Source organism: Vulpes vulpes, chromosome 3 (genome assembly GCF_048418805.1).
Source record: "Vulpes vulpes isolate BD-2025 chromosome 3, VulVul3, whole genome shotgun sequence".
Taxonomy (NCBI): domain Eukaryota; kingdom Metazoa; phylum Chordata; class Mammalia; order Carnivora; family Canidae; genus Vulpes; species Vulpes vulpes.
The window spans coordinates 125,059,923-125,077,986 of NC_132782.1; the positions used below are offsets into that span (position 1 = coordinate 125,059,923).

At 37.7% G+C, this 18,064-nt stretch overlaps 1 protein-coding gene across 1 annotated transcript in view; it reads left to right on the top strand.

Moving 5' to 3' along the window:
• Window positions 1–18,064, top strand: part of FRRS1 (ferric chelate reductase 1) — a 45,825-nt gene that overhangs the window by 2,038 nt on the left and 25,723 nt on the right. The window contains exons 2-6 of the mRNA XM_025996554.2: window positions 9,124–9,319; window positions 10,445–10,581; window positions 12,039–12,133; window positions 13,235–13,382; window positions 16,952–17,134. Of these exons, the coding sequence (XP_025852339.2) occupies window positions 9,124–9,319; window positions 10,445–10,581; window positions 12,039–12,133; window positions 13,235–13,382; window positions 16,952–17,134 (759 nt within the window). The remainder of the gene's footprint in view (window positions 1–9,123; window positions 9,320–10,444; window positions 10,582–12,038; window positions 12,134–13,234; window positions 13,383–16,951; window positions 17,135–18,064) is intronic.

Below are 18,064 nucleotides of genomic sequence, written 5' to 3' on the forward strand. Positions count from 1 at the left end.
CTCTCATAAAGCACTCAGTAATTATTAGCTGCTATTTTTGTCATTGACTACTCTATTTCATTCTTTTGAGTATACAGTATTTTATAGTTTGGATATAGCATAGTTTATTTTTGTAACCACCTAAATTGTCTTAAATTTTTGCTATTACAAATAAAATATTTGTGTAACTGTGCGAGTTTTTCTGTAGGATAAATTCCTAGAAGTGAAATACCTAGTTCAGAGATTAAACATATTTTAGTTTAGTAGGATACTGTCAATTTTCCAAAATTGTCCAAAAATATTGTGATAATTTACACTCTTCACTGTATGAGTGTGCTCATTTTTCTACACCCTTGCTTATACTGGATATTTCAGTCTTTTGTATTTTACATGAAATGACAGGCAATGAAATTTTTTTTTACATACAAAGCATAGTGTACAGAAATTTTTGTATCTTATTTTTTCACATTTAGCATAAGTCCATTTTCACATGGGTAGGAAATTGATGCATGAAGTAATGAAGGTCCCAGTTAGAATGCAGATATAGGTAGAAAGAAAGAGTGGTGCTTATTCCAGGCATAAGTACAAATAACACGTTGTCTCTAGAGCATGGGAGAAAAAAATCCTTAAAACTGAGTTACGCTAAATAGTACAAAACATGAAATGTCTAAAGCTTTTGTCCTTAATTTAATAATCCTTGGGAAGCAGATGAAAGTTTCTGAGAAGAGTGATGTGATGAGAATTGTGCTTTAGGAAAATGATCTTGTGGTGTTGTGTGGGGCAGAAGAGGATGGAGATAAACAGAGAGGCCACTTGAGAATATTTCAATAATTTTAGTGACAGGTGATGAAGGCTTTGTGCTTGGAGGTAATGGTGGAATGGAAAGTAGCAGACAGATGTAATAGAGAGAATGGAAAGTAGAAGAGAGATGCAAGAGGGATAGGTAGGAAGGTGGAAGGATGGAAGAAGCATCTGCAGAGCTTGTTTGAAAATTGGGGTCCAAAAGAATGTTTGTGGTCAAATCTTGAGAATATGGGGTTTTGAGTCTTGCTGACCAGAAATGCGTTGACAGGCCGCCATCAGAGTAGTGAAGTCAGATGTAAGAGCTAGTCTGGAGGAAAAGATGATGAATTTTGTTTTGGACAAATTAAACTTATTGTCATCCAAACACAAATCTATATACAGTTGGAAATTTGGAAGCGTGTGGAGAGGTGGGGTGGGGGGCAATTGGAAGATTTGGGAGATATCCTAGGGATGAAGACTGAGGCCATAGAAGTGATGATGAGCTTGCAGAGAGATGTGGGGGCCAAGGTAAAAAGTCTTGGGAATGAGGGACAGTTGGGTGGCTCAGTGGTTGAGTGCTGGCCTTTGGCCCAGGGCATGATCCTGGAGGTCCAGTGTCTAGTTCCACATCCAGCTCGCTGCATGGAGCTGCTTCTCTCTCTGCCTATGTCTCTACCTCTCTTTTATGTCTGTCATGAATAAATAAAGTCTTAAAAAGTCTTGGGAATGGATACATTCATGTATGAGGCATGAAGAGGAACCAAACTTAATTACAATATTTTTACAACGACTGTTTCTAACATTTGACCTTGGATCTAGGTAGACAATCCTTTAATGCCCCCCAAAAGTCTGTGCCCACTTTTTTCTTTCCACCTTTGGTTTTTTTATTGCTCCCATTCAATTTGTGTTCATTCTGAACTTTACCTCCGTAATGCCTCGTCTACTTACCACATCAGCCTTGAGGGTCTCATCTGAAGCTATGGATGGCTTATTGTTTAAAACCTCAGAAGTGGAATTCCTGGGTGGCTCAGAGGTTTAGCACCTGCCTTTGGCTCAGGGCGTGATCCTGGAAACCCAGGATTGAGTACCACGTCGGGCTCCCTGCATGGAGCCTGCTTCTTCCTCTGCCTGTGTCTCTGCCTCTCTCTCTTTCTGTGTCTGTCATGAATAAATAAATAAAATCTTAAAAAAAAACCAACCCCCCCAAAAAACCTCAGAAGCCAGATCAGAGACCATACTCTTCTCCACTCATTTGCTGTGACTCTGACAAATGTCTTAATCAGTGTCCTATTTTACGTAATTGGGACAATTTTACCTTCCCACCTTCCAAGGTTGTTTTGAGGAATGCATGCTAAATCCTTGACATGACGTCTGACATGTTGTAAGCCCTTGGTAATTGTTAGCTCTTCTTATTTTCTCCTATACCTCTAAATTTCTATAATGAAATGCAATTTTTTCCTCTTCTGCCCTGTGTGATCTTAGACCATAGTTTTTTTAAATAAAATCTGTGAGCTTCAAGGTCCATAGGACCAAAACAAACAAACAAAGAAACCTCCTTTGTATGTTTCTTCCAAGGATTAGAGTTAATTTCTGTGAAGCACCTACTGTGATGCCTAGAATGGATTCAATAAGTAGTATCATTTATATGATAAACGACATTTGCTTTTGTCTCATCTATTATTAGTTTTGCATCTTTATACAACAGGCCATTCCGCTTTGTACCTAATTTTGTTTTGAGGACAGGGTTATTGGAGGGCCAAGTGGAGGATCCAGGTGAAAGCTTTCCATCACATAATAAGGTATATACTTCTAATTTTTTTTCCAGAGATGAATAAAGGAGATAGAATCATTTCTTGCTGTGAGGATGCTGTGATTAGGGGAATCAGAATTTTTTTTAAAAAGATTTTATTTATTTATTTATGAGAGACACAGAAAGAGAGAGGGGCAGAAACAGAAGCAGGCTCCATACAGGGAGCCCAACGTGGGACTCGATTCCTGGTCTCCAGGATCACACCTTGACCTGAAGGCAGGCGCTTAACCGCTGAGCCACCCAGACATCCCAGGGAATCAGAATTCGATTGTAGAGTTCCCCATTACTTTCCCTTTAGTGGCTTTCCTCTACCTTTTCCTTTTCTTTTTCTTACTTTTACTTAAACTCTAAATTCTTTTTCAGAATTCTTTTCAACCACTTCACATCTGACAGATCTCAAATTGGTATTCATTGTGCCATTTTTGGTGCCTCTTTGTTTTTTAGAACCATCTCTGAAAATGTCATAACTCCAATTGTTAATTAAAAAAAAATCTTTTTTTTCCTCTTTACTTCCTGCTGTGCAAATGGGAGTCTGAAACATTTTTATCTGAGGAAGTGGAAATACTTGACCTATTTTTCAATTTCTGTATAATTTGAGATTCTGCTATCAAAGTCAATTATATTTTGATGTGGAAGTTTTCTATGAAGGTAAAGTTAAATTGCTGGAAAGAAGAGGAGCACATTTTCTGAAATATTTCAGAAGGCTTGAACAAATTAAATGCAGATGAAAGAAATATATGAAAATCTCACTTGTCTAACCACAACAGTGCCTCAAAACCCTTGTAGTTTTTTTAAAAAAGTAATTTCTGTGCCCAATGTGGGGCTTGGACTCATGACCCTGAGGTCCAGAAGAATCCTGTGCTCTACTGACTGAGCCAGCCTGGTACTCCTCAACATGCTGAATTAGGCTAATTTAGATTTCAACTTTGTCACAGTATACCCACACTCACACTGTTCATTGTGAAATTTGGATCCTTGTTGGATTTGTCTACTTTCTACATCCTTCTCTCTCCAAGGAGGGAACAGCAATGCAAAGTGAAGAGAGTACATGGACATTGCTGTTAGATTAAGGTTCTAATCCTAAAAGTATATATGATTTAGGGTACTTTCCCTGGTTTCCTAAAATGAATTTACTATCTGCTTATTGTAAGCATTACATTAGATGTAATACCTTCCAGGTTCTCACTTACTGGTGAGAGTACCTTACAGGTACTCACTTAAGGTAGAATCAATGTTTCTTTTTCTCCGTGCTATGTCTTCTTTCTTCCCTCCTGTGTAGTAGAAATGTAATCCTTTTCTTTATGTCTTAGAAATTTCATTGCTTTTTGTGTACCTTTGTTTAGTCTTAACTGTTTTGACTTAGTCTCCTTATTCTTCTTATGGTTCAACCTATTTTTCTAAAATTCTTTCCACCTAACTCTTCTACTCTATTTCCACCTCTTTCCACCTCTAGCCCTGGTCCCTCCAGGTTTTTGGTCACAGGCCTGTCAGGTTTGCTGCAGATCCTGCAGGAAATGCCAATCTTACAAATATGTTGGGGTCCCCAAATTAATTTCCAATTTGGCTTGCAATTTCAATTCCAAGAAGCAATATTATAAACGGTAGTTCTGTTTCTGGGCCAAAAGCCTAGAAGCAAAAGCATGGTTAACTTATAAATTAATTGAAGTATTTTATGTTTATAACAAAGTAAAAGAAAATAATGCCATTGTAATTCTAGTCATAAAATGAAAAGTATATTGAGTAAGAAGTAGTTATTTACTTTGAACCTTGTGGAGTATAGTTGATGGAGATTCTGAAAGGAATGTTTAAATGCTTTAGGGATTGCAGTATTTTTATGTTATGATTAATTTTTTTTTCTCATGCAGAAGGTCACCATGAGAATACTCATTTATTAACCATACTTGAAGTTTTTGTTTAGTTCACAAATGGAATAAGAGAGAATAAGATTTTCATTGAATAAATTTATCTCCTATCTCCAAAATAGAGAAATTTTTATTTCCCTGTTACTTGGCTTATTTTTCTTTTCTTTTCTTTTTTGGCTTATTTTCTTTTAGTTCTGAGAACTCTCCTTTAAAAAAAAAAAGATTTTATTTTATTATTTATTCATGAGAGAGAGAGGCAGAGACACAGGCAGAAGGAAAAGTAGGCTCCATTTAGAAGCCTCAACGTGAGACTCAATTTTGGGACTCCAGGATCACGCCCTGGGTCAAAGACAGGTGCTAAACCGCTGAGCCACCCAGGGATCCCCTCCTTTTTTTTTTTTTTATTGAAATCCTTGATACTCTTAATTTAGAGCTTGATTAAAGGCTGAAACTTCATGGTCTATATATGCTCTAAGGTAGTATTTTTCAAACTATAGGTTAAGATCCTTTGATAGGGGGCAGCCCTGGTGGCTCAGTGGTTTAGCGCCACCTGCAGCTCGGGGTGTGGTCTTGGGGACTTGGGATCGGGTCCTGCCTCTGGCTCCCTGAGTGGGGCCTGCTTCTCCCCCTGCCTGTGTCTCTGCCTCTCTCTCTCTCTGTGTCTCTCATGAATAAATAAATGAAAAAATCTTAAAAAAAAAGAAATCCATTGATAGGTTGTATAATAATGATTCAGTAGAATAGATAAAACCAACTTTTTTTTAAAAAAAGGAAGAAATGGAAAATGTATGAATTTATACCATGTAGTAAAGGTAAATAATTTTCTTGAAATGTTTGTTGGGTCATAATGTAAATATATTTCTTATTTTTCTTATCTGAGTGTGGTAAAAAAAATTACATAAATTTGGTATGTATAGCAACCCCCCCCCAATACAAAAAGCAATCAAACCAACGTTTTCCAAATACTAAATATTTTATAGTGAACCCTTGTGATTTTTTGTTTTTTTAACAACTCATTCTTCATCGCTGTGCATTGATTAAGATTCTTACTTTGTGCTTATACTCATATCTTGGGTGATGTAGAGTGGGTGTCACTGGGTTGAGGTCCCACAGTTTTTTTTTTAATTTTTAAAAGTTTTTATTTATTTATGATAGTCACAGAGAGAGAGAGAGAGAGAGAGGCAGAGACACAGGCGGAGGGAGAAGCAGGCTCCATGCACCGGGAGCCCGACGTGGGATTCGATCCGGGTCTCCAGGATCGCGCCCTGGGCCAAAGGCAGGCGCCAAACCGCTGCGCCACCCAGGGATCCCGGGGTCCCACAGTTTTTGTGTACATGTTAACTTTTGAACTTTTTGATGCCTTAATTTAAGATGAATAACTAACATTGAGAGCTAGAGCTTGATTGCAGTATAACTAGACTTAATTAGTTATTTGCTATCTTAATCATCTGACGTGGTTTTAAGAGATAGACTTTCCTCCATTTCTTTTTTCTCACATATTCTTGGAATGACACAATAAAGACATTTAATGACTAATTTATCAAAAAATTCTTAAGCAGCCTGAGTGGCTTAGCAGTTTAGCATTGCTTTCAGCCCAACATGGGATCCTGGAGACCTGGGATGGAGTCCCATGTTGGGCTCCCTGCATGGAGCCTGCTTCTCCCTCTGCTTGTGTCTCTGCCACTCTCCCTCTGTCTCTCATGAATAAATAAATAAAATCTTAAAAAAATTCTTAATATTGAGCTCTTATTCTAATGATTTTCTTATATCTAAATGTTTTCCATTGGATTCTTCTCATTTTATATAAATTTTACTTTGCTTTAATAAAATATCTTGATCAATATCACTTGCCTCTGTGGTCCACAATCACAATAATAATTAAATATTCATGCAAGTATAGGAATTTGGTATTTAAATAATAAAGAATACATTTGTTTTGAAGTTTTATCTTTGTGAGAGGTGTATGTAGAATATGGTATAAGCAGTCATACTTTTTTTTTTTTACTAAATGCCTATTTTTCAGGGAAGAAAGAAAACTATGTAAATATCATCAGGTTTCAGAATATTTCAGTTAGAGAATCAGGATAACCTCTCTTTTAATTTTTTAAACTAATCAGTCTGTCTTTGTCCTGGGATGACAAGATGCAAGTTATGATACTTTTTATTTTCTGTGTTGTATCTCCATTAAGTGGGAATATAACTTTAAAAAATTATACAAAATTGGTGTGAGTTTTTCAGTGCTTGAAGGAAGACTTCATAACAGAATATAATATAGTTCATTACCCACATTACATACTTTTAACTTAAATGTCTCCATGAATAACTCTTATTCTCTTTCATAACTATGCAATCTGTTGGCATAGATTGGCTAATGAATACTTTGAAAAAAGGCTGTTCCTTAAATCAGTAACTGGAAAATCATGAGTAGCCATTGTAATGCAAATAGAGCTTCACCCTAAATCCTCAACGTCTGACCAAGGACAAAGAAGTTGCTGGTTTACTTCTCTCCCTGACCAAGTTCGTTATATTTTCCTAGTGAATGATCGGTGATAGCGCCTTAGTCACTTCCCTTAGCTGGCTTATACTTTTTGCCCTGAAAATTCTTGATATCCTTTCCCACTAGGCTTTCTTGTTTTTTTAAATTTTAAAATTTTGCTTGTTTATTTTTTAAAAAATATTTTATTTATTTGAGAGAAAGCAGGAGTGAGAGAGATTACAGAGGGCAAGGGAGAGGGAGAAGCAGACTCCCCACTGAGCAGAGAGACCAAGGCAGGAATCCATCCCAAGACTGGGAGATCATGACCTGAGTGGAAGGCAGACACTTAACTGACTGAGCCACCCAGGAGCCTCAGTCCCCTTTGATTTTCTTAAAAATCACAATGTTAGGCATGAATTTATTCTAGTTCATCTACTCTGTTTCACAAACGAAGAAGCTGAGACAGAGATTAAGTAACTGGATTGACGTCATTCTGCTATGCAATGTAGAATGGAGACTAGAATTCATGTCTTACTTCCCTTTCACCTGACAGTAAGTCAGTGCCAAATAAATATTTGCTAAACTGGACTGACTCTTCCCCTATACCATCCTTTAGTTGAGTGGCACATTACTGCATTTAATCTTCATATTAATTTGGCTAAGTTCATGTGGTTAAAACCATGACCTTGATCCTCTCCAGCAGATCTTGCCTTGTCCTAAAAGCATGTCTGTCCCTGACAAAAAGCACATGAAAGCCATGTTTGAGTAGAAAAATTCTCCCTCTGCTCCATTCTTTAATATTCCTTTTCTTTTTTTCTCCCAGTTTTATTGAGAAATAATTGCTATGTATTACTGCAAATGTTCAAGACAATTTTCCTAAGTATTGTTTTGTATAGTAATGAACCATTTTCAGTTATGTTTTTATGACTCTATAGAGAATTTTTGTGCTTCTCTTATGTTACAGATTTTTTTCAGATGCTCTTGATTTGTTTATTTGTTCTTTTTGCTCATCCTTAAATGGGAAAAACTACCTAGCTTTGATGTTTGATAAAAGATAGGGGTATGTACTACCGTGAACCCTATGCTATCTACTTGATAGCTACTGGTGGAAGGTGCAGGGCTGTTTGAAATGTGTAGCCCCCAGCATAATTTCTGGTAGCTAGCAGGAATTCCTGTAGTTTAGTTTTGGTTCAGTGTGGGGGTTTGTAATTTATATGACTGTAAAAGGGTAATTTATTCTAGTGATTCTAAGGGTGCTTTTATTTTGTCTAACTCCATTTTTGTGGAGAATGAGCTGCCTCTTGGGTTCTGCCTTTCTGCAATCTCTCCACGAGCACACCTTTTTTTACTGCTATGTAGCATGTCCCTGCCATCTTCCTCTAGCCTTCTTATATGCTGTGACTTGCAGGTTCTGAATTTAAGCACCAAGTGAAGTGAAGGTGGGGACTTCCTTTAGCTGGCTTGCAAGCTAGTAAGTGTGTATGTATGTAGTATGGTTTTCTGTTAGGCAGATGGTAAGAGGCAGGTAAACTGGACAAGAGAAGAAAATTACTTGGACTGACAATTGTGTTCCTTAATTCAGAAGTACCTGGGCAATGGGTAATAGAAATATTGTTTCTTACAATTGGTTCTCTGTTTTCCTTAGTTTTCAGTATTGCAAATTAAATTATCTGCCCTGTCATCATGATTAATTTGATAGTAATTTGGGAGAAGTCAATCAGAGACTTGTTTTAGATGATGGTATTTAAATGTTTCCAGAAGAACCATTTCTTATTTGTTCTTTGAGCTTCCTAGGATAAAGTGGAATAGAAACTTTTGCTTTTAGTGAACTAAGCACTAGGACTAGTTTATTATTTCCAAATCATGCTAATGAAAGCTAACATTATTATCTTCCTTGTCAGACTTTGGGTTTTATCTTTATTTTTTTGTATCTTCATTTTATTAAAACAACTTGAAAAGAGGGTGTTAGTTTCCTAATTTTTCAGATAAGGAAGTAGAGGCATAGGTGATTTCGTTAAGGTCTCCTAATTGGTAATTGGTAGAGCCAAGATTCAAATCCAGATTCAAATTCACGTATCATATTCTTTTTATTTTGAAAAGAGGGTTAGCTGTCTATTGAAATAAGCAGCCATCTAGAATTACTATTCTGTAGTACGAAAACTTTATATTTTAATTGAGTATGAAAATAATGTGTTTTTAATCTTCTTTTTGAGATGGCAGTTCTTGGATTTACCCTTGCTACCTTCCTACTTGTGCTGTACGTTAGTTCTGTGGCTAATTATCCCAGTGGAAAAGTAGGAAGGTCATGCCATGGAATGGTTCCTGAACATGGTCATACTGCACACTCTGATCCTGTTCACAACATTTCAGTGAGTCAGATGACGTTCAGAGGAGGAGATCAGATTGAAGGTACTGTGCCAGGATTAACTATTTGTGTTTTGACTTTCACTCTTTTCCTGTACATTGAATGTTTGTTACTGAGGGATTTATATAGTTTCATTTAAATCTGTTCACCTGTTTTATGTAAGATACCACCATCTTAGACTTCTCATTTTGTGCTTAACTATTACAGATGACTGTGTTACTTAAGTGGTATATCGGCTCCCCAGTCAGAGTAGGTTTTAAGTACATTTTTATCATTAGCTAATAGATCTTTTTTAAAAATTATTTTTAAAATAGATTTTACTTCTTTTTTTTTTTAAAGATTTTATTTATTTATTCATGAGCAACAGAGAGAGAGAGAAAGAGAGAGAGAGAAAGAGAGAGGCAGAGACACAGGCAGAGGGAGAAGCAGGCTCCATGCAGGGAGCCCGACTTGGGACTCCATCCTGGGTCCCTAGGATTACACCCTGGGCTGCAGGCGGCACTAAACCGCTGCGCCAAAGGGCTGCCCAGCTAATAGATCTTTTTAAACAGTACTATTAACTCAATAGAAGAGGAAAATGAAGTTTATTTTGTCTGGTTTAGGTGTAATAAACCCTTATGCTTCTTGGTACAGTGTAAACTCTTGTGTTTTTCCAGTTTTTCTGGTGAAATGTGGGCTGACTTTTAAAGGTGTATCTATTACAGTGTTCTATGATCTATTTTCTGCAACTCTAGAAGTGCAGAATATTAACAAACTGATGAAAAGAGTGTATGGAAAAATAAGTTTGGAACACTCTGTGTGTTATATATAATGTACTTCTAGAGTTTGGTCCTGCATAGTAGGATGTTAAAGGCTTTAGGGGCTTTCAGTAAAAAAACAAGTATTTACTTTTATTCAGCATTTTTCAAACTAATTCGGCCCCATGGATAGCTCTTTGACTATCACCTACCTTTTTTCCCTGTGGAATGGCTATTAACATCTCATGGAGTGAATGTCCTGTGGAGCACAGTTTAGACCTTCTTTGTCTGTAAGATAATTTCTACCATTTTCTCTCCTGGAGTAGTTTTGTATATGCATGCCAGATTCTAATTGTGAGGTGCCTCCTCTGAACAGTTTCCTTTTGGGGATGTTGCTAAACCTCTTAAGCTATTTTTTTGTTTGTTTCTCAGTAACCTTGTCAGGGCCACCATTTAGAGGCTTTCTCTTAGAAGCACGGAATGCTGAGGATTTGAGTGGCCCTCCTATTGGCTCCTTCACATTGATTGACAGTCAAGTGTCACAGCTTCTGACCTGTGAAGATGTACAGGTTTGTGTTGTGTCTGAAACTGGAATCTGTCAATTTCTGTGGATCTTTTCACTACAGGGTGGTGGTTGTAAGATGAACAATGACATTACCCATTATTGCAGACATCTAAATAGATTCACAATGATCAAGCTTTGGCTCCAGTTTTCCTGTTTGCGATATATTTTTACACATCAGCATCCTAGAAAAGGCAGTAGCTTGAAGAGTTTATAGCTTTTGATGTATTATATAATACTGACTTTTATGTTGATTTTAAAAAGTGTTAGTATTGAAGATTGGATTCTAGAGTGGGACAGTGGTCTAATTTTTGTCATTCATTCATTTAGTAAACATTTATTAAATTTTTTAATTTTATTTATTTATTTATTTATGATAGTCATCAGAGAGAGAGAGAGAGAGAGGCAGAGACAGAGGGAGAAGCAGGCTCCATGCACCGGGAGCCCGACGTGGGACTCGATCCCGGGTCTCCAGGATCACGCCCTGGGCCAAAGGCAGGCGCTAAACCGCTGCACCACCCAGGGATCCCCCATTTATTAAATTTTTAAAAAATTTTTATTTATTTATGATAGTCACACACACACAGAGAGAGAGAGAGAGAGAGGCAGAGACACAGGCAGAGGGAGAAGCAGGCTCCATGCACCGGGAGCCCGATGTGGGATTCGATCCCGGGTCTCCAGGATCATGCCCTGGGCCAAAGGCAGGCGCTAAACTGCTGCGCCACCCAGGGAATCCCAGTAAACATTTATTATACCAGGAACTCTCCTGGTGCAAAGGGATATGGTGATGAACAAGACTTGTTCTGAGCTCTGAGCATTACACATAGGTAGAACATATGGACATATGATGTATGGAACATAAGGATATAGGACAGATACACAAGTAGAACACATAACTAGACTTAGAAACACACAGGATGGGTGGGAAGCATAGCAGGGGATGTCACACACAGACGGGAGGGAATTGAGAGAGAGCTTCTTGGAGGAGGAAATCTCCCCATCAGGCTTCAAAGAATGAGTAGGAATTTGCCAGGTGAATGAAGATGGGAAATGAGACCTTTCAAGGGAAAAGAATTCCCAAAATGTAATGCTATGTATGTGGAGGCAGGAATTTTTTCCTTGTTTGACTTTTCTGCATTCTTCCTATTAATGGAAGGAATATATATTTATTATATAAATGAAATAATGAACGAGTTCTATATAGCATTAACATACCCAGCGTTCATAACTCTACAGTCCTTAAATTTCTGCTGACTCTAATTTATTCACAAAGCCAGCTGCTAATCTAGTGTCAGCTAGCCAACATGTATTTGTTGAGTACTTGAGTCCCTATTCTAACTAAAACAGTCCTTACCAGGGTTTCGGCATCATGCAATGATGGATTACTTTTCAAAATGATAGTAGTTCCAGCCATGCTCAACTATTGAGTGACTGACTGGTAGTTCTTCTCTTTTTTTATTTCAGGGATATGCTGTGAGTCACACGAGTCCATCCAAGAAAACAAAAGTTAAAGTCTACTGGAATGCTCTAAGCAATGCTCCGAATCACGTAAAGTTTCTGTGAGTAGGAGAGCTTACAAATCTGCAACTAGTAAAATTGAAACAAAAATGATCTGAATCATTTTTGATACCTATTAGACATTTGCCTGTACAGGAGAGGTTTGGTGTACTAATGACACCACCTTAGTGAGATATAAGTGGTCATTTTGCTTTTTCTTCGATTTTTTCCACCTAGCACAGGACCTGGCACCCAAAAGGCATGTAATAGATATTTGTTGAGTAAATGAAGTGTTGCAGTGCCATCACACAAAGGATATAAATTAACACTTGAGTCTACATATGGTGTCTAGACTAATAAATTTTTTAGATTTGCTCTTGTCTTAATGAGAATATGAAAAAAATCCTGAAATTTGGATGACTTTTTTATAGCGTTACAACTTACAGATTAGTTTTCCAGAAAAGTAAGATGGTGCATGCCTACAGAATTAGGAAATTCAGTAAAATTAGAATTCCTTCACCCTTAATCCTATGTGAAAGAGGAAGGAGGATGTCATAAAGCAGTCTAAGGATTCCTGAGTGATGTTAGAGACATATGTTAGGGAGAATCGCTCTCCTGGCATGTCTGTTTTTTGTCTCACTTTGTACACAGGTCCCAGCACACAGTAACACAGCTCTGCACCTGTGTGTTGTGTGGAATGTGGAAGGGGACTGCGACTCCAGGAAGTGCTGATGGTTTTTTTTATGCAGCCTCTATATAGCTTCTTCCTATAGCTGCTTACTACACAGACCTTGTGGAATAATTGGAACTGCACACTATGAAATGGGTTGTAGTAGTATGTTCTTTATATATTAGGGAATAGAAATCTGTGCAGTCCTTAGATCTGGCATTCCGGACTCTGAATATGCCCAAAGAACAGACAAAGATGAGAAGAAAGAGAAGAAATTAAGAGCAAGCAAGAGAGCAAGGGCAGTAAAAGTCATTTTAATGATGAGGCGAAGAGTCGTTAGAGGTTTGCCTTAGACAAAATTAGTTGTACTGTTAGGTAGTATTAAGTTGTGTGTCACCACTTTATTCTTTTTCTTTTTTCCATATTTTTAAAAATTTCATTATGATGGGCCACAATTAGGGTTCTGTTTGATCTCATTAGTATTGCATTTCAGAGTCACAGTTGTTGAGAAGTATAAAACCTACTGGGTGAAGATTCCTGGTCCTATAATTTCACAACCAAATGCACTGCCTTTTACAACGCCTGAAGCTACAATAGCCCCTTTGTCGACATTACCTCCAGTCTCCCATTTAACCAAATCAGTAAGTAACATTTTTATGGTTTCACCAAATGTAATACATAATAACAGGGTCTTTGGAAATTGTGGTTCTCTGCCTGGTGAAGTATGTAGAGAAGTAGCTGTACTGGGTTGTGGTAGTAAGTTTTTGGGACCCCTGCAGGAAATCTGAAGGAAGTCTTCATTGCAACATTATTATGACTTACAGGTCAGAATAAAGGGAATGCAAGACCTTGCATGCTCGAGGTGTGGTTATGACATTCACACACAGTCTATACAGCTAAATATCAAACGTGGAGAGGAAGTTTATAGCTTAAACTATATTTAAACAAGATTTGGAGGAGAATCTTGAAATAGTGATGTAACTCTTAAATCTGATTCATTAAGGCCAATGAGTACTGGGGATTCTATGTGCTGAACTACAGAAACTCTTTTTGCAAACTCATCAACTGGAATTCTGTTTAGGCCCTCTGGTTCAGAGAAATGATGACTGAAAAAACGTATCTTGTAAAGGGTAATACATACTGGAAACATTAGGAAGGTTTTACCGAAAGAAATTCTGATAAGTTAGACTTATTAATTCAGAAGTGGATAATGGAAAGTGTTTTATGGCAGGTTATTATAGTTGAAAGAACACACTTGGGTCTGAATCCTGACTTTTGTACTTTCTGTGTGACTTTGGACAAGCTACTTAATTCTCAAAGTCCGTTTCTTCACCTATAAAGTGAGAAATAAAATCAAGCTTTTAGTATCATTATGAAGATTAAACAATTTCGTGAATATAAGGTTTCTAACTGCTTTGCACTTAATAGAAATTCTGTAAATATTAGTTACTTTTTTCATTTCCTTGTTTTTTTTTTTTTTGTCTTTTTATAACCCTTTGTTCTTGTATGGAAGACTAGGTAAAGCACTTGCACTCCTGTGTATGTCTCATTTTATTTTCTTTCTACATTTTGCAATATATGATGGTTATATTTAACTGCATTATTATGAATGTTACATTTTTGAACATACAATTAGATCTTTTATTTGCACCAGTTCTATTTATTTAGTTTCTCTTTTTTTTAAGATTTTATTTTTAAGTAATCTCTACAGCCAACATGGGCTTTGAACTCACAGCCCTAAGACCAAGAGTTGTATGCTTCTCCACCAACGGAGCCAGCCAGGCACTCTTCAGTTTACTTAGTCTTAATGTTTAATTTTAAAGCTGCTTCAGGGGAGTAAACAGTCACTTTGGAACAGAGCTTCTGGGGAGGACTCTATTGACGAAATTATCTTTCTATATATTCACATGAAAGGCATTTGCTCTCAGAGCTTTTGTGGTATCTCTGCATCAAGTTTGTAGTCTCTGATATAAAAGGGTTTATTCAGAGTCATGAGATTATAGCATTTGTAGAGCTAGAAGAGACCTCAGAGTTCAGTCCCTGTTGTGTAGTTGATGGTATATAAGAGAGACAATAAGTTCTTTAGCAGACATGATAGAGTAAAGGAGAGAGCAGAGACTAAAATCCAAGTGGCTTGTTCTTTACACTCTACTGTGACTTTTCTTTATGTTCCTATGAAATAATAAGAAGTATATATATTGGTCTCTGCTGCGGTATCTGCTAATATTTGGCCTTTGACCCCAGCGCCTGAATCAGAGCTCCCAAATCCCTTGTAATTTCTTGAGTGATAGGAATGCTTTTTGTTCTAACGAGGTAACTCTGGGTAGGCTCCTGGAACAGGACAGGTCACCAGAAAGACCAAGCCATGCTTAGAAATGGGAACTTTTTACCCCACTCCCCATTTTCCAGAGATGAGAGAGGAGCTGAAAATTGAGTCAATAATCCATCATGCCTCCATGATGAATCCTCTATAAAAATCCCAAAAGTTTGGGGTTCAGAGAGCTCTCAGGTTGTTGTTGAATACATGGAGGTGCTGGGAGGATGGTGCCTTAGAGAGGGCATGGAGGCTCCATACCCCTTCCTGCATACCTTGCTCTGTGCCCCTCTTCCATCTGGCTGTTCCTGGGTTGCATTTTTTAATAATACACTGGTAATCTTGGCGTACTTGGATGGCTCAGTTGGTTAAGCATTGGACTCTTGATTTGGCTTGGTCATTATCTCAGGGTTGTGAGATTGAGCCCTGCCTCTGGCTTTGTGCTCAGCGAGGAGTCTGCTTGAGATTCTTTCTCTCTCTCTTCCTCCATCCCTCTCCTGGGTGCTTATGTACACTCTCCCTCTCACTCTCTCTCAAATAAAAAATAAAATCTTAAAAAAAAAACAAAAAACACTGGTAATCTAATAAGAAAGCTGTTTTCCTGAGTTCTGTGAACCATCCTAGTACATTATCAACTTGAGGAGAGGGTCATGGCAACCTCCATTCTCCTCCATTGGGAACCTGGAACTTGTGATTGGCCTCTGAAATGAGCAGTCTAGTGGGACTGAGCCTCTAACTTGTAGGACTGGACCCTAACTTCAGGTAAATTGTGTAAGAACAGAATTGTAATGTAGGACACACTATTGGTGTCCACAGAGAGTTGCAAAACTGGTTAATGCGGGAAAACCCGCCACACATTTAGTGGCCAGCAGTGTTGGTAGAGTAGAAGAAATGAGAAATTTTTTGATACAGTTCTCATTAGATCTACTTCATTTCTCTGTTGAAATACACTGTTGCAGCACCTTCTAACAAGATGACTGCATATTTGCTCTGTCAAATTGTAGAGCTGATATTTTTCTTTTAAAGATTTTATTTATTTATTCATGAGGGACACAGAGAGAGAGAGAGGCAGAGACACAGGCAGAGGGAGAAGCAGGCTCCATGCAGGGAGCTCAGTGCGGTACTTGATCCTGGGACTCTGGGATCACACCCTGAGCCAAAGGCAGACCCTCAACCACTGAGCCATCCTGGCATCCCTAGAGCTGACAATTTTTGATACTCTCCTTTTTTCCATAACAAGCAGCTCTGGGTTAAATCATTGTAGATTGTTCCTGATTCTCCTCCACTAAATTGTTATTACTATTATTTGCAGTGGTGGTATATATAGGAATAATCACTTTTTCTTATATTATTTATTTATTTATTTATTTATTTATTTATTTATTTATTTTCCTATATTATTTTAATATAAAATTTGAACCTGAATTCTAGAAGCAGAGTCCAGGATCTAAATACAAAAACTTGCTAAGAGTTGGCCTGTTTGCCTTTTAAAAGTCTATTCTAAAAACTCAAGGATATCCTTTAGGCAGGAATGTCAGTGGGGACTTAAATATTCTCTAAGATGTTTTTCAAAATTTACTAGAAACTTTCCTCCGGAACATAATTAATGTGAAATATTTTGAGCATTAAAGAGACTAATACTCATGCACATTAGAGTCCAACTAATGTGCCTTCCAAATTTTAATTAAAATTAATTAAGTTTAAAAGTTCACAACCTAACTACTGCTCTGATGATTTCTAATTTTGGGATGTGTCCTTCATTTCCTTCTTTGAATCTCCATTATGAAAAGATATTCTTGTTAATACTTGTACTTCAAGGTAGTGGCTCTTTTATCATTGTGAAATGAACTGCTTGGTTGGTAATTAAGACTTTTTTCCCCCCTGTCATTTTTCTAGTTCAGCGCTTCAGATTGTGGGAACAAGAAGTTCTGCATTCGGAGTCCTTTGAACTGTGACCCAGAGAAGGAGTATGCCTGTTTCTTCTTGTCCTTTGCTCGAGATGACCAGTCAGTGGTGGTTGAAATGAGTGGTCCCAGTCAAGGCTATTTATCCTTTGCATTTTCTCACGACAGATGGATGGTTTGTATCCCCTACTTATATAAGTGGTAATGAAATATAAATGATTAGAGGGAGCCTAATCAATGGCAATGTAGTTGTTTGTTTGAGTCACATGATCATACTTAAGATGGGAAGAGAAAGGAGAGGGCAGGACAAAGGAACTTAGAGCAGATGCTGAGTTAAACATCTCTGGGTATTTCATGTTTTTAGTAGTTGTATTATTATATACCTCTAAGAAGAGGCCGTCCTATGGAGAGTTACGAAAATCACTCCATATCAGTGGACTTGCCACTGTATCTTCCTGTCTGCCCCTGTGATAAAAACAGGAAGTACAGTGAAGAAAAGTTGCTCGGCTTAAAAGTCTTATGTTATTTGTGATGCTTTTCAAACCCTTGTTGTTTTCTTGGGTGGCCAGCAACCACAGCATGGGGTGCTGCCTCGGTGTCCCCTTTTTGGTAGTCATCAGTACATATCCCAAACAGAGAATGAAACCTGGTGTGTCGAGACAGAAATATATTCTTCACTGGTAGGCTCCTTTGTCAGCTCTACAGAAGGCAGCATTTTTTAAAGGTGATTCTCGCTATTCCTGGGTAGTGCTGAATGGATTAAATGGTTCTGTAGATGGCAGCCTTGTGCTGTGGTGTGGAATAGCAGAGTGCTGCATAGGCATCCTGATGTCCCAAAAGGAAGGCAGGAAAGTATAGGCCAGGATGTGTGTTAGTCCTGTTCAAAGCAGAGTTGGCCGTGAGGTGGGGGATGAGTACAAATGGAGAAAGCCTCTTCTTACTTCCTCCACGTTAGCAGAGGTAACAGGTCTTTTCTAGAGAGTTTTCTTCCTGTCGGGTTTAACTTAACATTATTTCTTTAGGGAATCATATTTCAAAAAAAGAAAAGGAATACTGAGATACTGTGCTAGAAGAACTAATGTTTTTCCTAAGAGTGCACTCTGAT